This window comes from Corylus avellana, chromosome ca7, assembly GCF_901000735.1.
Source record: "Corylus avellana chromosome ca7, CavTom2PMs-1.0".
NCBI classification, from domain to species: Eukaryota; Viridiplantae; Streptophyta; class Magnoliopsida; order Fagales; family Betulaceae; genus Corylus; species Corylus avellana.
The window spans coordinates 22694539-22717856 of record NC_081547.1 but is presented as its reverse complement, the minus strand read 5'-3'; the positions used below and the strand labels follow the sequence as shown (position 1 = coordinate 22717856).

General features: G+C 36.0%; 3 protein-coding genes across 6 annotated transcripts; 2 read left to right on the top strand and 1 right to left on the bottom strand.

Annotated features, from left to right (window-relative positions):
• Nucleotides 1–350: 350 nt before the first annotated feature.
• Nucleotides 351–2759, top strand: LOC132187284 (small ribosomal subunit protein eS12). Of its 2 annotated transcripts, none has more exons than XM_059601547.1 (5): nt 351–421; nt 589–625; nt 1350–1641; nt 2407–2472; nt 2559–2759. In XM_059601547.1, exons 2-5 carry the CDS (start codon nt 618–620, stop codon nt 2616–2618), a joined length of 426 nt encoding a protein of 141 aa, XP_059457530.1. In that variant the 5' UTR covers nt 351–421; nt 589–617; the 3' UTR covers nt 2619–2759. The 2 variants fall into 2 exon arrangements, with proteins under 2 accessions (XP_059457530.1, XP_059457531.1); XM_059601548.1 differs by having other exon boundaries at nt 416–438.
• Nucleotides 2760–4286: 1527 nt separating this feature from the next.
• LOC132186115 (large ribosomal subunit protein uL16c-like) lies at nt 4287–8014 on the bottom strand. 3 transcript variants are annotated; one of them, XM_059599934.1, is made up of 4 exons: nt 7834–8014; nt 5475–5533; nt 4940–5392; nt 4287–4480 (listed from the first exon to the last, which is right to left on the bottom strand). In XM_059599934.1, the coding sequence occupies exons 3-4, from the start codon at nt 5355–5357 to the stop codon at nt 4446–4448; spliced, it is 453 nt and encodes a 150-aa protein (XP_059455917.1). In that variant the 5' UTR covers nt 5358–5392; nt 5475–5533; nt 7834–8014; the 3' UTR covers nt 4287–4445. The 3 variants fall into 3 exon arrangements, with proteins under 3 accessions (XP_059455917.1, XP_059455916.1, XP_059455918.1); XM_059599933.1 differs by having other exon boundaries at nt 4940–5365; nt 7834–8013; XM_059599935.1 differs by lacking the exon at nt 5475–5533 and having other exon boundaries at nt 4940–5365.
• Nucleotides 8015–13606: 5592 nt separating this feature from the next.
• On the top strand, nt 13607–17209 carry LOC132187749 (aquaporin NIP6-1). Its single transcript, XM_059602167.1, has 5 exons — nt 13607–13933; nt 14073–14297; nt 14444–14638; nt 15483–15544; nt 16598–17209. Exons 1-5 carry the CDS (start codon nt 13709–13711, stop codon nt 16800–16802), a joined length of 912 nt encoding a protein of 303 aa, XP_059458150.1. The 5' UTR covers nt 13607–13708; the 3' UTR covers nt 16803–17209.
• Nucleotides 17210–23318: the final 6109 nt, after the last annotated feature.

Here is a 23318-nt window from a genome sequence, read left to right as displayed (position 1 = left end):
TTTTTTTTTTTTTAATATGTCAGCACAAGAGGGGGAAGAAAATTCGAACTAGTAACCTCTGCTTCATTAGGCGTAGTTCCAGCCGATTGAGCTATCTCTTGAGGACGATTAGAGAAAAAGGTTGAAGTGACACAAATGGTCGGTTGAAAAATTGCACGGAGCAGTAATAGACGGATTTATTTTGAATTATCGTATACTCATGCATTAAAAATTGAAAATTAAATGCAACAATTGATAAATACAAAATCCGAGTACCCCAAGGCCCAAGCCCAGCCCATGTAGCTGTGCTGGACCGTAATATTCCAAAGGGCAATTCCGTAAATTGGGAGGCCAGAGGTAGGATTTTAGGGTTTGCAATATAAGGCCATCGTTTTACTCTACTTCGTTTCGCTTCGCCAACGCAGTCATCGTCTTGTTCAAGGTCATCTTCTCTACAATGCATGTATTACTGTTTTAACTGATTCGTTGGTTTTCTTTTGTATTTTCCTTCCTTGTTGTTCGATTTGTACCATGAAAACTCTCAAACAGTGAGCTGTTATTATTTTGGATCTAATTTTGTTTTTAAATTTACGCCTCTATTTTGTTCAGGGACGACAAGTAATTTCTAAGCATCAACAATGTCAGGGTAAGTAATCATTTCTAGTAATTACCGACATAAATTTTCACTTACCACGATTTTGTACTCGTTGGGCTTGTAAGATTATGATATAAGAAGGAAAATTTGCTTTGAATGTGAGTTTTGTTAAAAAGTTTGCTTCAAACATGCTATGGATAATGAATGATCTTGCTTATAGGTATTTTTATTTGACCAGTAATGAATAATATTGTGCTGGTGCCATATTGGGATTTGGTTGCGCTAGAGTCTTTTGAAAGCAAGTAATTTATTTATTTAATAAATAATGTTTTTTTTTTTTTTTTTGGGTTTCCGATCTTGGGATTTTGTTGCACTAAAAATTGCATAAGACTAGTAGACTACTCAAGTATATTGTAGGAGTTAAAGATTTGGGTTAGGCTTCCGTTTGGCGTAATTTAGATTTGCACAGTTTCATATACTGAATTTTAATTTGATTGAATGTTATTCACTTGTTGGATATGAGTACCACCTAAATGCTCTTTGTGATGAAAATGACTGGTCAAAGCAATTGATCGGAGAAGACTAGTGCTTCCTTTTGACAGGAAAAGGGGAAAAGGACTATGTTAAATATTGTCTATCAAAGGAACTTGTAAAAGTTCAGTAGGATGATATGTAGTGCGTGTCTGTGAGAAGGGAGGTGTTGACAGTTGGAGGGGTAGAGTAGGTGACTTGTATTTTTGGCTTACGCACTAATTTTAATCATTTTCTTGAGCAGTGATGAGGCTCCTGTGCCGGTTGAGACAGTTGCAGCCCCTCTTCCAGGGGAGGCCATGGACATCATGACTGCCTTGCAGCTCGTGCTGAGAAAATCGCTTGCCCATGGTGGGCTTGCTCGAGGCCTTCATGAAGGTGCAAAAGTGATTGAGAAGCATGCTGCCCAGCTTTGTGTACTGGCGGAGGACTGCAATCAGCCCGATTATCTCAAACTGGTTAAAGCACTTTGTGCTGACCACAGCGTAAACTTGATGACAGTTCCTAGTGCTAAGTCCCTTGGCGAGTGGGCTGGTGTAAGTACCATTTGTTAGGAATTTTCTTGATACTATGTATCCATTCTTTGAATGCTTCTATTCTCTGTTATAGTAAAATGGTGGTTGTGTCTTATTTAAAATTTCCCCAAGTTATAAACTTGAATTATGATCATAGTCAATATTAGCTAGAAATTGAAAACCAAATTGGAAGATCTGGTAATTGTTCTTGTAGCCTCATTTTACATAAAGATGTAACCTTGACTTTGAGCACAAAAGATTACCATGGTTAACAAAGATGTATAGGGTTCATTGCAACATGTTCTGACATTATTCCTGACATGCATCTGTCATTGACTGTTCAAGTTGGTAAGAGACCAAACTGGGGGTAACAGGAAGAATATGGAGTATTTACATCTTGGAATACAGTTGATTGAAGAAAGTTTCCTCCTACGGAAGTAATATCTAATAACTAGTTTAATGTAATAGATGTCACTGCATGGTTTCTAGTTTTCCACTGTTTGACCTACCAGCTCCTCCTGTGTGGTAACTCCTATTACATTGCCATCGCTTTGATGTGTAGATTTATGCTTAAGATACCAATAATCAGTAGTTCTCTCTCATGTTTTTTATTTTTCTGTATAATATGGTTCCTATCATTAATTGCTCACAGATTTGCATTATTGCTTTGTTTTAGATTATTATATTTTGGCTTTGAGGTGTCATCAAATCTGATTGCTTCTAAAGGTTTGGAATATCTACTGTAATTCTCCATAACATGGGTTGGTTGGTGCATTTTCTATGCAGTTGTGCAAGATTGACTCAGAGGGGAAGGCTAGAAAAGTAGTTGGCTGTTCTTGTGTCGTTGTGAAGGTAAGAATCTTAAGAGTTGTACATTTTATGTTATTTTGTTGTCTATCAAATGGAGTCCATAAATTTTCTCCTACTTATGTTGACAGGATTTTGGTGAGGATCATGAAGCTCTTCATATAATTCGGGAGCATGTCAAGTCTCACTGAGTAGCTAGCTCTTCATATGATTTGGTGGAGTCTCCCCCTAGGGGTTTTGTCGAGTGTTTACTAGTTATTACAACTTCCATGTTTATCACTGTTTGCTTTGAACACAGTATTTAATGCATGCTACTGCTTTTTTTCGTTTTATTGTTATTTTCTCGTAGTTCTACAAGGAACACTTTTTTTTTTTTTTTTTGTAAAAAAAAAATCCGAGCTATAAAAAGAATCTATTTTGGAATATTACAAGCCATAGTTCCACATAAGCAACCGAGAGAGAGCACAATTGAAACTAGTGATTCTCTAAATACAAGGAAAAAGGTCTTTGCCTCCTAAATCCTAGTAGAAAATTTGAGGGAATGGAACCAAACAGGGTTAGATGTGAATCTAGAAATCTTTGAAGCAATCCAGCTGAAAAATATGAGCAATTTTTCCTGTATGTCTGATACGATAGGTGATGCTCCAGTCGCAAAAAGTGGGGCTTTGTTGAGAGCCTTTTAGGTGTAGAAGGGGGAGGGCAAAACTTCAAAGAAAAACTTTTTGGGGAGTAAAAATTTTGATTTTGAAAAGGTTATAGTGGTATTTAAAATAAAAAATTAATAAGGAGGGAGAATCTCCCTCTAACTAGATCAAAGATGTGGTCATGGATTGACAACCAGAGGGCTTGTCATGGGGTGAAATAAAAGACGTTAGGCTTTAGCTAATCCAAGAAAACCTTTACAATTTGTTAGATGGTTAATTGTGCTTATAATTCTATGGATTTTTTTTTTTATTCTTTTTTATTTATCATTTTTTAAAAGAAAGGTATGTCAAAATGGCATGAACAATGTGGATTCTTTACCACTCCCCCTTTCCCCTGAACTTTCATCTATCTTGAAAGGTAAAGAGCCGTAAACACGTGAAATTGGTTTGGTGAGAATTTTTTTGGGTTTATAAAATAGTTTTTAATAAGGAAAAACAAAACTTGAGAATTGATTTGATGGGCTACATTATTATTATTATTTTTTTTAAATAAGTTAATTTACTAAACTTTTAAAATAAAATAGATATTATTTATTTCACGGTCACATTGCATCCATCATAATTGATTCTTTAGGATAATAGTTGTTGATTGAATTGTAAGCTTACGTTATTTCAATACTTGAAAAAAGATCCAGAGTGGATAACCACTCTAAGTAAAAAGAGCATGAATCTCTAGATTCACAATGTCAGAAATACAACTCGACGTATCCTCAATCCAAGTACGCTCAACAGTGGATGACGTTGCTTCCTTTGCTAAGCCATGTGCAGCCTGGTTGGCATCTCTCTTAACATGACAAATCTTCAAGTTCGAAGAGATCCCAAAACTTCCTTTATGTCCTCCACAATCTGTCCAAAAGGTTTCCAGCTAGCCTTTGACTCTCCAATTGCTTTAACAACAATTAGGGAATCTCCTAGAATGATATCATGGAAACCCATTTCTCCACAAAATTCTGCTGCCTGGTTGCCATTCTATTTCCTCTTTATAATCAAGTAAGGTCTCAATCTATTTGAGAATGTATGTTTTTGTCAATATACTACTATTATTATTATTATTATTATTATTATTATTATTATTTAACAAATTCAAAATAATAGAGGACTTAAAAAAACTGAAATGCAGCCTGATCTAATGCTATCTGTAAAGTACATCTCATAAACTTGTATGCAATGTGATATCCCATTCCCATTAAAAAAAGAAGTGTAATACTAATTTAAGATTTCATAATTTCACAATTCAATTTATTCCACTCATGTAGCAAGACTTCCTCAAAATTTCCTCTCTCTGACTTCTAATTGCATACCTTGCACCATTTCTTAATGCTTCGAGCCACTGCCTCTTGAGGGTGTCACTGCATTTCAATATTACCAAAATCAATATCATAAAAATATGGGTGGTCAGAAATTGAAGGAAATGATTGCAGTTTGAAACTTAGAAAAAACTATAAGTTGCAGGAACTGCCATTTTAAAAATGTACTATTTTAAAAGTAAAATTGCGATTTTGATAAACCCTTATCCGTCGGGCTCACAATTTTTGACATGACATGCAAACCTGGCACAAATCTAACACGAAATTAAAGGATTAGGGTTGATAAGTCTAGCCCGTTTAATTAAATAGATCGGATTAAGATTTGCCTATACGACTTGAATCCAACACGCGACAATACAAAATTAAAGATTTGACATGCTTGGAAACAACACTACCCAAACCCGACAAGCAAATATGAATATTTTAAAATTGGAATTTAAATTCATACATTTTTTTCAAATAGAGTTATTTTTAAACCGCAAATAAAATCGAATAACTTACGGGAGTCAACAATGAATCGAGTCCGTATGGGCATCTTGGATGCCGCAACTAAAACGGCCTTTCTGGCAATATTTTCGGCGACTCCGCCCATTTCGTAAAGGATTTTGCCCGGTTGAACTACAGCAACGCTATATTTGACACCTCCTTTCCCTCTCCCCATACGCGTCTCGGCGGGTTTTCCTGTAACCGTCTTGTGGGCAAATGTACGCGCCCATACTTTTCCGCCGCCGCGGTGCACGTTCCGCGTGATTGCTCGCCGTCCTGCTTCTATCTGTTTCGCTGTTAACCATGCTGGTTCAAGTGCCTGCAGAGCATATCGGCCGAAGCAAACACCCTCGCCTGCCTCAGATATTCCCTTCATTCTTCCTCTACGTTGTTTTAGCCATCCAAAAGCCATTTTGAGCCCAGATTTGTCCATCTTGTTTGCTTACATCAACCACCGGAAATGTCAATCTCAAAACAACAATAAAATAGATTGCTTCAGCTTCATCAAAATACCCAAAAAGCCCTTTTTCTCAAAAGATCTGATGCGTACCTTGTAAGAACTGGAGTAGATTGGTGGATTGGCCGTTCTTCTTGTCAATAGTATTTGATCTAGGACACCATAGCAATGGAGAATGAGATAGGTATAAGAAAGAGAAAGATGGTGGGCAGGTTTTATATGGCGAGTTTGACCAGTAGGGTTTGGGCCCATGGGTTATTGGGGTGAGTAGAGGTTGGGGTCGGTTGAGAGTTGGAGATGAAGCTGTGGGCCGAGACATGAGATAGTTGTGGGTGATGAGAGCTTTTGTTTCTAGTGTTTTGTTTATTAGGAGACACTTTGGTTAACTAGTTTCTATAATCGAGCATTTAAAAAGTAATATGTGTTCTTTAAGCATGTGAGAAGCACATATTATGCTATAAAAAAAAAGTGAGAAGTAAAGGCTCATTTGGTTCGCGGAATGACTATTCCATCAGGAAAAGGAATAGCTATTCCTGGGAATAGAATAATGTGGAATGGAATAGCAATTCCTATTCCTTAGTTTGGTTGAAACACTGGAATGGAGTGTGGAATAGAATAGCCATTCCTATTCCTTTGTTTGATACAATCCAATAGGATGGTAAATGGAGTCATATTGTAATCAAATTTTCTAAAATACCCTTATGATACAAATATAATTTATTTTTATTAAGGACCCCCTTTTTTTTTTTTTTTTTCCAGTTATGCTACAAAATTATTTATAAAAATAAATAAATAAAAAGCACATAATCATCATATCACAATTTATAAGGTATAAGAACACAACCAACACAGAAGGATTACAAAACCAGGCCAGCAAGAAACATAACAGAAGAAAAGGAGCACTAGAATAAGTATCTAACAAGAAGTCATTGCTCTAACAGCATGTGGGGATTTAATACATATCACTGTTACTACTCTCTATGTTGGACCATAACTGTTAATGCTCTCCGTTTTGTCAATACCTTATCATTTTCTCTCATTCATAATGTTCAACCAACCAAGGGAAGAAATACTTTTTTCTTTCCCTCAAACTCTAATGTTCAACCTAGGCAAGAAATACTTTCCTTTTTTCTGTTTTTGGGCAATTCCTCTCTCCTATTGCTTTTTAGAATATTCAAACAATGATAGCTTTTCCCTCTCCATTTTCCAACCTCCTTAACATTCAAAAAGGTCATTGACAAATTCATTTTTGTTTTCAGAGTCAAACAAGTTTTTTAGTGGGACTTGATTTTTTCGTGGCAGCAAACGTTAATCACAAGTCAAATGGTCTTGTTTGTGTCACTGTCATGCATGTTGCAGTCCGAAGCAAATTATATGATTGTTTATATAACAAAGGGTTACAATATAATATAAGGTAGAAATAAATTCTTGCTAAATATTGGTTTCCAATGTTACAAATGAAACCTTTTTTGCTTGTGAGCCTAAGAATCAGATTACATTAATCTGTACAACAAAAGTCTACTCTACTCTTCTACAATACAGTTAGGTGTGGCTCTAATCGGCTCCACATCAAAGAGACCCTATGCTGGTTTCATAAGCAGAAGCAACAAATCATAAACCCACCTTTCTATGGTTAACTTAATTCAAAGAGAAGAAGAAAAACAAAAAACTCAATTATTCTAATAGCTGCAATGCTGAATCTGGCTGTGCTGAATCAACCGGGCTAGAACTAGGAGATTCTGGAGACTGAAATCTGACATTCGAGTCTGGTGGAACTGAATCTGGTTTCTGAACAAAGCTCTTCAGCCTAGTTTGTCGGCTATAAGCATGGATATGATTCAATGAAGGTTAATTAAGCCAATACCAACAATCCCGACCACCAAGAAATTTTTCCATTTTTGAGTTAGGCATCCACAAGCATGTGTTTATTGTTAATTATTTTGCTTTTAGGAAGCATAAGACCCTACACATTATAGGTCAGTTCCATCTCAAAGCACCCATCTAATTAAACCCTTAAAACCAACCAGAATAACAAATCATAAGCCTAAGATGAACTACAAACACAAACACCCAATCAAGACCCAAGTTCGGCCATCCCCCAAAAATCACCAAATCAAAAGTCCTCTAGAAACCCAATTTGTTTGATAGCCAAGAACATTTCAATTCAACCACAAAACCTCCAAAATCAAACCCCAAGATTTGCAATCAATTAATCAGCTACAACTGAACAAGAACACCTAATCAACCCTTCAATCACCTAAACAAATACCCAAATTGATTTTAGCTTCATCAACCACAATCACCCGAAATCAATATGAAACAGAGACAGAACGGAACCACAAACGCAGCACACAAAAAAAAAAAAACGAAGCCAGAAACAGTGAGATGAGAGATAGAAATACAGAGAGGGGGCGAGAGATGAGAGATAGAAGAGATGGAGAGAGAGAGATACCTGGTTGGAAGACGGACGAGTTGCAGTCGGAGGAAGACGATCTTCGAGCTCTTCTTCTTCAAGCGGTCACGGTTCTTGACGAAGAGGTCGTGAGTCGAGAGGCATCGAGGGCCTTTGAGGCAAATTAAACGGAGTGCTTATTCCCACCGGAAAGACTAAGAGGAATAGCTATTCCTTTGGAGAAGCGATCCGCTATTCCCATATAATAACCATTTTAGGAATAACTTTTTACCAAACAAAGAATCGATTATTTCACCGGAGTAGCTATTTCATACTAAAGACTTATTTCGCGAACCAAACGGACCTAAATGTTATTAAAAATAAATTAACAAATAAACCTTTTTTCTTTCTTTTACTTCAAAAGTTGGACATAAATTTTCAGTATTGATATTCAACTTCGAAGTTTTTAGAAGGTTATTCAAATGTAGCCTTTTGCCTTTTTTTTTTATTTGTTAAAGTAGATTTTTAGACGGTCGGCGACAAGTCACATACAAAACGAGGAAAATGGTCTTCGAAAACCTTCGGTCTCTAAGGTACCAAGAATACTCTGATACTTAAGTCGAAAAACCTATTTCAAATTTAGATAAAATTTAAAGACTTAAAAATCTAAAGACCAGATTGAAGCGGTACAAAAACTTAAAAAATAAATTGGAAAACAATAGTTAAAATCACCATTTTTCAAGTATCACGCTCACAAGGGGAGTAATGGTATAAACAAATTCAAAAGTTTGTGTTACTGAGACAAGTGGATTTGACATGTTGAAAACTAAATTAATTACCTCATAACACACAAACTTCTCAAAAATGTTAAATAAATTGCAGAGTTCAAAATTTAAAATATGAAAATTTCATATTTTAGAAAATTTGAAAAAATCTCAATCCCCATTTCAAACACTATAAAATAGTGCTCCACATTATTACATATCATGACGCTTTTGATTTTGGCCACTACTAAATGGTCAAAAATAATGAATGAACCTTTAGCTTTATTATTTTAACGTACGAGTTAAAAAAAAAAAAAAAAAAAAAACCCTAAAATCATTGTGCCCGGGAGCATAAAGTGGAGTTTGGGTAATAAATTCAGAAGATAAATGAGCAATTTTGGTCGTTGAGAACCCACACCACTTCCAAGTATGTGCATTGTGGGAGCGTACTTGTGCAGTGGGCATGGAGAACCCATGGCCATTACTTTTCTCTTGTGAGTGGAAATTTGACTTTGATGCATGCTGGAAGCCTGGAACTCTTAATAATTTGTAGGGACTTTTCTACTATTAAAGCTTCATTATAGATATATGAATGAGAAGCCTCATATATAGGACAAAGTTTTTCTCTAAATTGGGTTGGAAGAATTTCTTTCGACCTAGTCTATAAAGTTTATAGACTAAGTCGAAGAAAATTTTTCCAACCCAGTTTGGATTATAGACTAGGTCGAAGGAAATTCTTCCAACCCAGTTTGGAGGAAAACTTTGTCCTCATATATATATATATATATATATATATATAACATTTCATTTTCACAACCACCAACTTTCAAGCCTCATATGGTGTATCATATGATAAATTCCTTTGGGGTAGGCCTTTCCTTTGTTATAAAAGTGATACGTGTCCTTTGAACATGTGAGATGCACATATTTTTTTAATAGTAAGAACAAAATTAGGATAAATTTTATTAAAAACTCATGTGAATCTCACGTGTTATTAAAAAAAAGAACACATCACTTTTATAGACTAGGTTGAAAGAAATTCCTCCAACCCATTTTGGAGGAAAACTTTACCCTCCCATATATATATAACATTTCATTTTCACACCCACCAACTTTCAAGCCTCATATGGTGCATCATATAATAAATTCCTTTGGGGTAGGCCTTCCCTTTGTTATTAGACCGGCTCACTTTTGATACGACCTTAAGCCAAGTTCATTGAAAACGAAACCTACAAGCCAGCTGGATGATGTTGTCTATATCAAATTTTGTTAGCTCCAAACACCTCTCTCAATGGAGTATGTGCGGGAAACACTCTATAAAAATAAAAGGGCTAGATTGTTGAGAGTTACGTTCATTTTTCTCCGTGCCAAACATTCTTATTTTTTCTGATTACTTTCCTTTTTAAAGTCGGCCCATCACTAACTTAAGTATTAGAGTGACCTCACTGGTGATCTCCACTTTAACCTTTCTCTTTACTTACCTTGCAGTCATTGTCAATCCAGGGCTTAGTGACAGTGGGCTAAAAAATTGCCATGGAAAATATCAACGAATCCATAAACTTCCATCTAGTTGAATGGTTGATGTAGTAAACGCTGAGTGCAGGACAAAATGATACAAAAATCCACCAAACGCTCAGTACTGTTGAATGGTTGTGTGTAGTCATTTTTTAACTCAAAACAAAACCACCAACTGAAAAGGAATTAACCGAATCTGAAAGGAGAGTATGTAGAAATTCATAATAAAGTAAATAGATGGAAGTAGAGAAAGAGAAACACGAAAATTAAATGATTCAGTCGTAAGCCTACATCAACAGGTAAAAGCATTAAAGGCTACATCTTTTCTTGATTTATTTGATTGTGAACAAATTACAATGCTCTATTTATAGAGCTTTACAAGTGGTTTGAATAATTTCAAATGTAAACAAATCCCTTAATTAATGGTAAACATATTAGGCCGTCTATTACAAAGGATGTGTATTCTTATTATGCTCGTCAGGATGAACAGTCTTGAACATTGAATGGCTGAATTGGAACATCGGCTGCTATGTATGTAAGTTGGATATTGGGGCTAATTTGGTTGGCATAGGCTGCTATGTTGGAGGCCTCATCTCTCTCGGTTTGGTGGGGCGGGGCCTTAAAAGCTGCCCAAATGGGCAAAAGACTCTAGTAAAGCTTTGGCTTAAAAGTTTTTGTCAAGACGAGCGCCCCCGCTATGTTGATGATTTTGGTCATGGTTGAAGATGCGAAAGGGATGAAAAAACCCAAGAAAAAAAGGGCACAAAATAAATGTGACATTTTGTGTAAAACTTTATAATAAAGTAAAGAGATGAAAATAGAGAAAAAGAGATACGGAAAATTACGTGGGCCTACATCCAAAAGTGAAACCCTTTTCATAATTTATTTGATTGTGTACAAAACTCTATTTATAAAGCTTTACAAGTGATTTGAATAATTTCAATTGTAAACAAACTTGTTAATTGAGGGTTAACAAATCAAGCCATTTATCACAATCAAACGATTTTAAAATCAAATTAAATCAGAGTAAACAAATCAAAGAGTATATGTGCCATGAGAGTCAAAAGAGAAGAGAGAGAGGGAAGATTTCTATCCTCATCATAGTGGATTTCTATTTGAGAGTAGACAAACCAAATCCTTTTATTTATATCCTTTTAAGAGCCACAAAAGAGGAGAGAGAGAACATTCTTGCATGAAAACAGAGTATATATTCCCCCGCCCCCAATAGTTATTATTCTTCCTGAAGGAAACCTTTAGGGTGTTTGATTTTTCAGCTTATTAAATATAGTTTCCAACAATATTCTTAACTTGCTCAAAGGAATCCAACCTTAAAAAGCAACTATATTCGGTCTTGAATCCAAAAGCACCAATAAACCCTAGCAATATTTTTTTGAAGAATAAACCCTAGCAATATTGCCGAGCCACACAATGCCATTGCACCACCAACTTTCCTTCTACCACCGCTCAATACCAAAAAAAAAACAAAAAACAAAAAACAAATTAGTGACATGTGAATAATGACTCTTTATGCTCAAAAAGTGATTATTCATTTAGAAATGTTTGAATAGTGATGCTTGGTAAAAGACCTTAAATATAGGGTGTGGAATCAGGAATAATATTGTTTACTGTACAAACGACACTATTCCATAAGGTGACATTTAAACAGTGCAAGCAACAATAAAAATCAATTTTTTTTTTGAAAAAAAATTAATAAAAAAGAAAATATTAAAATAGAGGGGTGGCCAACTAGCGAGCCACCCCCATAGGTGGCTGGGGGTGGCTCGTTGCCACCCTCGGTCAATGGGGATGGCCTATTTTTTATTTTAAAAAATTAATTTTTCTAGATCAAAGTTTTTGATTTTAATCTCCAATATTGGGAGATGTGCGGCTTATAAGGGTAATTTCGAGTGCGAAATTTTCAAAAATTTGTTAGTGTCAGTAACACATTGTTCAAACGATACCTTCTGGCGCGTGAATAGTGTTGTTTAAACAGTAAAAAGACACATTTTAGTAACGTTTTTCCTCAAACGTTACAATCCCAAATGTCATTAAACCCCTTTCTTTTTGTAGTGATTAATATTACCTCATCCCATCAATCCATATGCAACCATTACTTTGCAGGGTAGAACCGCTATAGGCCACCATCATGATTGTTGTAGGTTTCTTCATGAAGAAACTATTTGACAGAAACCACTTGGGTTTTTACCCACCGCCCAAATATGTTTCTTTACAGTGAAGAACATATTCTGAGGTAACATGAGTATTCCCGCAAGCCCAGAGCCACACCCTTGAGTGCATTTTTATTCATATATATCCATTTACGGAAAAGAATAATTGAAAAAAGCATTTAGGTTTTTGTAAAGCTGTAATGAAAGATACATAACATCTTTGGCAATAATATTTTGTGCAGAAGTACTGTTTTTTAGTATACTTTTTGGTATGTGAGAAAGTTAAGCATTTCCTCACGACAAGAATCACAATTTTCAGTAACAGCTTTTATGGATGATGCATGCATAATCTTTTCTAGTCTATTCAAAGAATTACAATAAAGAAAATAAGAAAGGGAACTTATTACTCATAATCTTTCATTATTTTTGTAATTATACCCTTACAAACTTTAAAATGTGTTAATTTGAGGTTATTATTTTTCAGAAGTTTGCAATGTCAACCATTCCGTCCAAATTCAACATTAAATCCTAACGGAGGAAGTGGGATCTCCAAAATACCTCAATCCAAATTCAAGGTATTTTTGTAATTTTATAAACGTCTTAGTGGTATTTTGGGGATTTCATCATCGACCGTTTTTATTTAATGTTGAACTTTGACAAAAGTTGACATTGTAAACTTCTGAAATATAGTAACCCTAAATTGATACATTTTAAAGTTTAATGGTGTGATTGTAAAAATGAGAAAACGTCATGAGTGGTAAGTGAAGTTTTTTTTTTAAAAAAAAATTGACACTACCATTATAGATCCCCACCAATAAATAAGGGAGAAAAAAGAAGCAGCCATCTAATCTGGCAATTGGCATCACCCAAATATGACTTTCTTTCACCTGCAGCCAATATACCTACCACACAATACACACTCATCCAAAGATTGCTTTTATATCATAAGGAAAGGGTTAAAAATGTTACCATACTAATTTACCTACCATGATTGAATCTCTCTATTGTTTAATGGGCACACATATCAACACAATAAAATAGGGACTTCATTATTGGGTGAACACATTGAATAGAAGAAAAAAACAGGAAAAAAATAAAAAATAAAAACAAAAAGTAGGATCCTTCTGTAGCATGGACAAGAAATCCATAATTCATGTCCCATCCCATGTTATAAGCCTCTTTCCAAAATTCCAAATTCAAGACTCTGCAAATGTCCCACCATCCACTTCCCACAGGCCACAGTTACAGCTACTTTCTTTCCTTATCTCCAGCACTTTCAACCACTAACTTCTTTTCTCTTGTGATTCCCTAAGTCAACCACCTTTGTCACTATAAATATCAAACACCTCAGTACTCTCTTCAAAGCAAAAGGACAAAGAAGTGGAACTCAAAATTCAAAGCTTCTCTGATCTCTCTCTCTCTCTCTCTCTCTCGAGCTTTGGTTCTTAGTATTATTTTAACCATTTTCAGTAGTTTTGGTTTGGAGTGATGGAAAATGAGGAAGTTCCATCAGCACCTTCAACTCCTGCAACACCAGGGACTCCAGGAGCTCCACTCTTTGGTGGGTTAAAGGCAGAGAGAAGTGGGAATGGCAGGAGATCCCTTCTCAAGAACTGCAAGTGCTTCAGTGTTGAAGAATGGGCCTTGGAAGAAGGCACCTTGCCCAAAGTCTCTTGCTCTTTGCCACCTCCTCCTATTCCACTTGCAAAAAAGGTAAGGCTATGTCAAACAACCACACCCCGGGTAAAGATTTTCAGCAATTTTTTTTTATCTCTGCACGTTCGAATAGTTTAAAATTTATTTGATCAGATAAATTTACGAGTTGTTGTTCACATCTTGATGCAAAAAACAGGTTGGAGCTGAGTTCATAGGCACTCTCATACTGATCTTTGCTGGGACAGCCACAGCCATTGTGAACCAAAAGACACAAGGCTCAGAAAGCCTCATTGGCTGTGCTGCTTCATCTGGCCTTGCTGTTATGGTTGTCATTCTCTCCACTGGACATATCTCAGGAGCCCATCTCAACCCAGCTCTCACCATTGCCTTTGCTGCCCTAAAGCACTTCCCATGGAAACATGTATTAAAACATTTCATTTGCTCAATATCTCGAAAAATAATGATCTAATTTTACTGTCATGTTATTTCGGTCATATAACTGTCGTATAAAAGTTTACTAAATAACATTTTTCATTTCTAAAAGTCCAGTTTGGTTACTTTTGGCAGGTGCCTATGTATATTGGAGCACAGGTTGTGGCATCTTTGTGTGCTGCATTTGCACTAAAGGGGATTTTCCACCCAATAATGGGAGGGGGAGTCACTGTTCCTTCAGGGTCTTATGGCCAAGCTTTTGCTTTGGAGTTCATCATTAGTTTCAACCTCATGTTTGTTGTCACAGCCGTGGCCACTGACACAAGAGCTGTACGTGATTTCTTTAAACCTTTTAGTGTCATGATCTTGAGAAAAGAGCAAATTAAAGTAAAATAAATTTTGTTATATACTACATATTATTGAATTAATTCTTATTATATATATATATATATATATTCAAAAATTGATATAGCATTTGACTAGCCAAATTTTAGGCTGGATGCATTCTTAAAAACTTTCAGAAGTAAATATACAACAGATTAATCAGAATTACTTCTTCAACAGATTAATCCTCTCAATTTTTTTCTCCATGTCAAACTACGTATTGAAGAGACATATATATGATCAGTGACAAAATAATCATTTTCTTTTCCTTTCTATTGAAAATAGAAGACACCTACTGATCACACTTAGGATTGTGGTTTCCCTCATAAAACAACGTATTATTTCTCCTTAGGATTGAAAGTCAAAGAGACAAGAGCCAGTAAATAGTTGGCAGCAAGTTCCATTTTGGATTTCCCATAAATATAATAAAGTAGTACAAACTAGTTGTCGATTTCACCAGCCTCAAGCCTCAAATTAAAGTAGAAAACATCCAGAGAAATAAAATAAGGAACATTTAACTATAATATTCAGGTTTATATATATATATGAACACCTCATAATAAGTCAAAGCTAAGCACTTTTTCCCAAGTGCTTATGTTCAAAATCAGAAGAAGGAATTAAAAAGAAAATTAATTTTTGATAATTGGAAAGTAGCCTGCAAACAAGCAATTTGCACTTTATTGAAAGCGGAGTATTCTTAAAAGAAATTGGCATTTTGCAAAGAAATTAAGGGAGATAGAAAGAGTAAACATAACGTGACACTAATGATAAAATATTACGCATCATGCAGGTGGGAGAGTTGGCGGGAATCGCGGTAGGAGCAACTGTCATGCTCAACATACTCATAGCCGGGTATGTCAGAACTCCACTTGCTCTCAACTAAAGAACTTGGAACAAATAATAATGACTAAGCAAACCACATAACATGGGTCGTGTCCCCGGATCGGGATTCATAGCAATTTGTTGTTTTCATTGGTTATGTGATGGAGTTTTTATGAAGCCTACTTGTTAAAGTAAAAAATGGGTTGTTCGAGACTTATTCGAACAGGTGAGCTCAATAAAAACTCTCTCACGTTTACTGTCCGAATTGCTAGTAATCTGTGAAACAAAATTGCTAAGATCTAAATGCTATGTCCACCTACTTTGTGTTTTAAAGGTTATCAATGACATAATCATGTAGCCTAGCTAGTAGGCTTAACAGATATTTTAGCGTAAGAGTTTTGCCCATTAGATGCTATGTCCACCTACTTTGCGTTTTAAAGGTTATCAATGACATAATCATGTGGTCTAGTAGGCTTAACAGCTATTTTAGCGTAAAAGTTTTGCCCATCAGCTCACTCAAAGGGCACCTTCTCCCATGAAAATGGCCAGAGGATGAGGTCCTGAATTCAAGATTACTATTGAATGCCTGTATAACTTGCCAACAAAAGAAATTGAAAGAAAAAGTTATAAATGCTTAATAGGTTACATCTCTTACCACTTCAACAAAGGATCATAGATTCATTTTAGTTTTTGATGTGAAAAAAAATATTGGGTACCTCTTGAGCTAGCTTTTGGGGTTGAGAGAGGCCCAAGATCACCTAACACTAGTATCAGAGTCCGGGTTCAACCAACAAGTTTTGGCCCAACCATCCACGCGAGAAACGAGTTATCTCTGCTCCAATTCAAGGTCTGATGTGTGACGGAAAGATTGTTGGGGTTATTCCACATCGGTTGTGGAAGGGGTTGGTGGTCAGTTTATAAGTGTGAGAAAAAATTTCACATCTTAAGCTAGCTTTTGGAGTTGAGAGAGTCCCAAGATCACTCAACAGGGTAATCAAATTTGACTAGGGATTTCAAATGCTTAAAAAATTTCAAGCACAACACTCTGGAAGATCTATTGAATTGTTCTGTGCTATCTTATAGGCCAACAACAGGAGCTTCAATGAATCCAGTGAGAACACTAGGGCCAGCCGTTGCTGCAAACAACTATAAAGCAATATGGGTGTACCTCACTGCTCCCATCCTCGGGGCACTGTGTGGGGCAGGAATCTACTCTGCTGTCAAGCTGCCAGAAGAAGATGGTGGCATCCATGAAAAGCCTTCAACAACAAGGAGCTTCAGAAGGTGACCGACCGACCAACACCATCATCACACCTACATTAATAACATCGAAACTCCATCAGATTATAATGAAGCTGGATCAAAATGAGCATGACAACGTACAAGATGGGAGACAGTTTCACAACGAGTCTTGTGGCCTTTGGGTACATATATATTATACTAATAAGACAAAGTAACACTATTTAGTAAACTATTATACGATAGTCATACAACTTGATGGTATGATAGTAAAAATCAACTTCGAATTAGATAAAGTAACGCTATTTAGTAAACTATTATACGACTTTCATCTTCAAGTACATATTGATACTGGGTAATGGAGATATAGTAGTCTAAACAAGCAGAAAACGAAATTTGAGGGTTTTAAAGCATTATCATTCAGCTCTCTCTTTTCTCTCTACTGTATTTGTATCTCTTTTTGATCATGTAAAAAGATTGTATCTTTATGAGATATTTCTGTTAAAGTATGATTAAGTGATTAAATTTATCTCTTTCTATTAGTTTAAGTTTTTGGGAAAAGTGGTGATTTAACATGGTATCAGAGCCAAAAGTCCTGAGATCGAACCTTAACTCCGTCAATTTACCCTCCATTTAAATTAAATCTTCCACGTGTTGAGCCTCCCTTATTAAAAGGAAGTTTTGAGCTCACACGTGAAGAGAGTGTTAAACTAATGATTAAGTGATTAAATTTATCTCTTCTTATTAGTTTAAGCTTTTGGAATAACTGGTAATTTAACATTGTATCAAATGATTAAATTTATCTCTTCATATTAGCTTAAACTTTTGGGACAATTGGTAATTTTTACAATTTTCTCGTCTTGATGAATCTGTGAGCCTATTTTGCAAGTACCACAACAATACAAAGATGGTTTAGCATTAATCTTATGGTAGATTGGAAATGATTCAAATAAGATTTTGCTTTGACTCTTTGAGGACTTTTTTACGTTCTTTCTGGTATGAGCCTTGAAAAAATCTAAATTTTGAAATAAATGCCTCCTAAATCTTCCCACTAAAGACACTCACTCTGTTTTGTTTTATGGAACACCTATGTTGAGGTTGGAGACCAATCCTAAGGTCACATGCAACCACCTATAATATTGCATTTCAAGCACTATTTGTCTTGATGTAAAATGTTTTCTCTATCTTTTGTTGTTCGATACAAATAAAAATGATGACCAAGCCAAAAACAAAAGGTTGACTAGAAAACCTTCTATAATTTTCGTAAAATAATTTTTTTTTTAAAAAAAACCGTAAACTATTTTTCTCTTTCTCAAATTTTCGGACCACCATTGACCACTGTTGGACCTCCGTTAGACCACCGCGGACCTCTAACAAACCTCCTCCGAACCACCGCCGGAATTTTCTGTCATTGCTCATTTTCCACACAAGCAAAACGCCTCTAAAATTATTATTATTTTCTTGAAAAATGATTTCTTTATCTAACGTAAATATTTTACAGGATGAATTATGTATCAACAAGACTCCCATCGGTATCCAACATAGGCATATCTTTATTTGAGCCTCTAGGCTCTAACACATGGATAGAACATCTTAATCAATAGAATATAGACTACTTTATAACCATAGATAGAAGGTGAATATCTGCTCTCTTTTTTTTTCTTGAAAAATAAAACCACTTCAATCATAGTTCAGTAAACAGCCATGACTGCATAAAATTAATAGAATGATCAAGAAAAGCCCGAGGAACATGCCAAAATTTTGCAGTGACAATCCGTACAAGTGAAGAAGAATTTGTTACAGTTCCTCAGTCAAAGTAGTCAGCATCGGCAACAAAATTTTGAATCTTTGAAAATTTGTCGAATGAGTTATTAATTTAACATGCATTATTTATATTAAGGTAGTCTTTATTTATAAAGTATATTGATCTAAGTAAAGAAAATGAAGCTCTTTTTTACTGTTCCAAATTATTTCCAATGCTACTTATAATTCTTGATGCAGTATGACATGGTGGACTCGCAAAGAAAATCAACAAACAATTCATAACTCTTCTAAAAAACCGAAAGTCTACTTCTTTTATGGCTCATTCACTATAAAAAAAAAAAAAACAATTTTTTCCTTATTGGAGATTTCTGACGTGTCAAAAATTTTTTCTGACATGACATTTCTGAGTCAATAAATTTTTTTTTTTTTTTTTGATGATGTGTTACTGGTTAGAACGTCAGAATTTTCTGACGTGTTACTGTTTGCCGCGTCAGAAATTTTTCTAACGTGGCACTTCTACCATGTCAGAATATTTTTTGACACAGAAGAACTCCCACGTCAAAAAATTAGGTCCCTTTTTTTTTTTTTTTTTTTTTTTTCTCATTTGTTTGTTTAATTTACGATTTATTTTTTGTTTGCAAGGCCAATTTGTTTGAAATGCCATTCACATTTGTTTGAAAGGCCAATTTGTAGGATAGTTTGGAGTTGACCTAATACACATTAATCATCCATCACATTTGTTTGAACTATATATTCATGAAACGACGTTAATCGTCCATCAAAAATTCGTTAAACCCTAAACGATTTTTTCATTAATCATCTATAAAAAATTAACCTCCACATTAATCACAAACATGCAAATATCACAAACTCCATCAAGTATGACAAACATGCATTTTGTACAAAAACTACAAACAACCAAACTATATCTGCTACCCCGAATTTAGACATAATTACATGTAACGGTAAACATCAACAAGATAAGAACAAAATATTTATAAGTTTACCAACTACAAACTAACAAACAAAGCTGATTACATGGCAATAGATTCCTCATTTGTACCACCTCTCCGCATTATCTGAAAATGATAAAACAACCAATCAGCACCCAATACGTACCCTTCTTACCAAGATCCTACGCCAAACACAAAAAAGGGCACCGTAATAACTCTAACATATATACTAACCAAAATGACATTAATTACTATAATAAAACAAAAAAAGCTTCCACTAGAAATAATAACAAACATCATCAATGCAATATTTATCTCTTACAAAATGTATAGGAACAATAATAATAAAACAAAAAATGCTTCCACTAGAAATAATAACAAACATCATCAATGCAATATTTAACTCTTACAATGTGTATAGGAATAATAATAACATAACAAAAGTAGTTATAAGCAAAAACAATACTAAAGTTCAATAATAGAAATAATAACATGCAAACCTCATCATCAACAATTTTTTTTTTTTTTTTTTTTTTTTTTTTTTTTTCTGAAAAATTGAGTATTTCATTGAATAAAATTGTAATGAATGGAGCATACAAACTCCATCAACATTCGCAAAATAGAGCTGATTGCTCCATCAAAACGATATCACTAATACAATTTGGAGTAGTATCCCTCCATATCCTATCACTGATATCTGTTGTCTCCACTTTTGCAAGCCAGTGTACCGCCTCATTTGCATTTTGATAAACAAAATTACATCTCCAACTGGAAAAGGATCGTAAAATTCGCCTTGTGTCATCTATTAGGTGTCCAAAACGACTCCATGTACTCGTAGGAGAGTTGACTGCTTCCACAATTTGTTTCGCATCACCTTCTAGATATATATTTTGCATTCCAAGATCCCTTCCAAGGCAAACTGCAAGATTCACGGCTAATGCTTCTCCCGTTGTCGGCTCCAATAAACCCAATGTAGTTTTACTCATAGCCGCAATAACCTGCCCATTTTCTCCTCTAATCACGACACCTATCCCCACTCGTTCATGTAATTTATCAATAGCCACATCCCAATTTATCTTATACCAACCTTGAGGCGGGGCTAGCCACTTCTTCTCATGATCAATGTTCTCCACCCCTCTTTTATTTAGATTCAACTCATTTGCTTGTTTAAATTCCTCGGCCTGCTCTTCAGTCTTGCGGAGAAGAACATTTGGGTGAATAAATATTCCTTCATAGACCCATTTATTCCTCCTAAACCAAACCTGAGGGGCTAATTGCACAAATAAGCCAAAATCAGCTACTCCACTTCTTTTTAGAATATATTCTGCCGTCTCCATGAAATTTTCACCCTCTATAACACACTTCTGGAATATTCTTTTGCTACTGCCCCATACATCCATGGCTGCTGGGCAGCCCCACAAAGCATGATAAACGGTTTCCGGTTCCTTCTCACAAATTGGACACCAAGGCTCAATCACAACCTTTCGTCTAAGGAGATTATCCTTTGTTGGCAATAGATTGTGACAAGCTCCCCAAAGAAAATTTTTGGCTGCATTTGGGATTGTTAGTCTCCAAAGAGTTTTCCACAAAATACTCTCCTTTGTCTTCAAAGAGCCTTCCGGACTCCCCCTCATCTCCATCTCTTTCGCAAGGTGATAGGTGCTCTTTACCGAAAACATTCCATTGTTTGTGCACCGCCATATCTGGACATCTGGTTGATTCGTTTGGCTTATAGGGATAGAGATAATAGCAGCTCTTTCCTCCTCAGTGAAAATACTTTTCAACAAATCTTGGTTCCATCCACACTTTCCATTGTCAAAGAGCTCACTTACCTTACTACTCGGGTCCAACACCCTCGGTGGGGATTGGATTCGATAAGTTGAAGAAATTGGGATCTAGCTATCCCCCCATATATTAATTGATTGGCCATTACCCACTCTCCAGAAGAGACCATCTTTAAGAAGTTCTCTGGCGCCTTGAATACTTCTCCATGCAAAAGAAGGCTTCGTCCCCAATTTTGCATCCATAAAAGAGCAATGAGGATAGTATTTAGCCTTTAAAATTTTTGTTGTTAAACTCTCTGGGGACTTCAATAATCTCCAGCATTGTTTTGCCAACAGAGCTTTGTTAAAACATGACAAATCACGAAAACCCATGCCCCCACATTCTTTGGAAAACCCCATTTTACTCCATTTCATCCAATGTATCCGCGAGCTATTTTCTTGATTTCCCCACCAAAACTTCTGCATCATGGAATTTATTTCGGAGCACAATCCTTTGGGGATAAGGAACATACTCATGGTGTATGTTGGAATGGCCTGGATCATAGTTGTTAGGAATATCTCCTTCCCGGCTTGTGACAACAATTTCAGCTTCCAATCACCAAGTCGCCTCCCCACTCTATCTTTTATGCTATTAAAAGCTTGTTTACGAGACTTACCAACAAGAGCTGGCAACCCAAGATACTTGTTGTATCTCTGCGTGGACTGAATCCCAGACAGTCACAAAATTTCCTCCTTTGTGACTACTGGTGTATTGCGGCTGAAAAACAGGGAGGTTTTTGCTTGGTTTAGTCTCTGTCCAGATGCTTTCTCATAAATGGTTAGGATCTTAGTCATCCGTCGCCAATATAATGGAGTAGCTTTACAAAATAACAGACTATTGTCTGTAAAGAAAAGATGGCTTAAGCGAGGTCCTCGCTTTGAAGTTGGAACACCAGGCAGTCTCCCACTTCTGTCAGCCTGAGTCAGAAGGGAACTAAGAGCCTCTACACATAATAAAAACAAATATGGTGAGATAGGGTCCCCTTGTCGGATTCCCCTTGAAGGGTTAATCTGACCCGTAGGGGAACCGTTCACAATAACTTCATATGTGGCCGACTTGACACACATCATTATCAACTGGATCCATCTACTCGCAAAACCTAATCGCTCCATAATAGCTTCTAAAAAATCCCATTCCACCTTGTCACAGGCCTTACTCATGTCGAGTTTAACCGCTATATGACCTACCTTCCCCCACATTCTCGACTTCATGGTATGGGGGGTTTCAAAAGCCGCCAATACATTGTCCGTTATAAGCCGACCGGGAACAAATGCACTTTGGTTGGGTGAGATTATATCAGGGAGCACAAGTTTAAGTCTGTTTGCTAGGGTCTTGGATATCAATTTATAAAGGACATTGCACAAACTAATGGGGCGAAGTTCGGTAACAGAAGTTGGGTTAGCAGTTTTTGGAATTAAAGCAATATAAGTCAAATTTAGCTCTTTATTCATACTTCCTTTATTTAATATTTGTAGTACAGCATGGCTAACCTCTTCGCCAATCACCGCCCAATTTTTCTGAAAAAAAAAAACAGGCTGAAAAACCATCCGGCCCGGGCGCTTTTAAAGGAGCCATTTGACTCAAGGCAATTCCCACCTCTTCCACCGTAAAATCTTTCAGCAGAGATTCGTTCATTGATGGGGTTACACGCTGCTCAATTGCTTCCAACGCCTTCTCCATCTGTCTGGGTCCACATGTGGTGAATAAATTTTGAAAGTATCTGGTAAAAGCAGCCCCAATCTGGTCGTTTGTTTCCCAACGTTGCCCGAATTCATCTGTAATTCCCGTTATCAAACTGGCTTTTTTCTTCTGAGTTGCGCATGCATGGAAATATCGAGAATTTTGATCCCCAAATTTTGCCCAGTCTTCTTTCGCCCTCTGCTTCCAGAATAGGTCGTCCTCTTTGTGCTTTTCTAATAGCTCCATTTTCAGCTTCGTCAGTAAAGAGGTGTCAACCCCTTCATGTCTAGCTTGTGCCTCCAGCAGCTGTTCGGACAGCTCATTGATTCTCTGTCTCATATTTC

Excerpts from the sequence above, each read along its gene's own strand:
- LOC132187749 (XM_059602167.1), top strand. The coding sequence starts at position 13,709 with ATGGAAAATGAGGAAGTTCCATCAGCACCTTCAACTCCTGCAACACCA. Across the intron at positions 14,298-14,443 it reads AGCACTTCCCATGGAAACAT|GTGCCTATGTATATTGGAGC; the intron begins GTATTAAAACAT and ends TACTTTTGGCAG. Across the intron at positions 14,639-15,482 it reads TGGCCACTGACACAAGAGCT|GTGGGAGAGTTGGCGGGAAT; the intron begins GTACGTGATTTC and ends CGCATCATGCAG.
- LOC132186115 (XM_059599934.1), bottom strand. The coding sequence starts at position 5,357 with ATGGACAAATCTGGGCTCAAAATGGCTTTTGGATGGCTAAAACAACGT. Across the intron at positions 4,481-4,939 it reads TCGATTCATTGTTGACTCCC|TGACACCCTCAAGAGGCAGT; the intron begins GTAAGTTATTCG and ends ATTGAAATGCAG.
- LOC132187284 (XM_059601547.1), top strand. Across the intron at positions 1,642-2,406 it reads CCCTTGGCGAGTGGGCTGGT|TTGTGCAAGATTGACTCAGA; the intron begins GTAAGTACCATT and ends TTTTCTATGCAG. Across the intron at positions 2,473-2,558 it reads GTTCTTGTGTCGTTGTGAAG|GATTTTGGTGAGGATCATGA; the intron begins GTAAGAATCTTA and ends TTATGTTGACAG.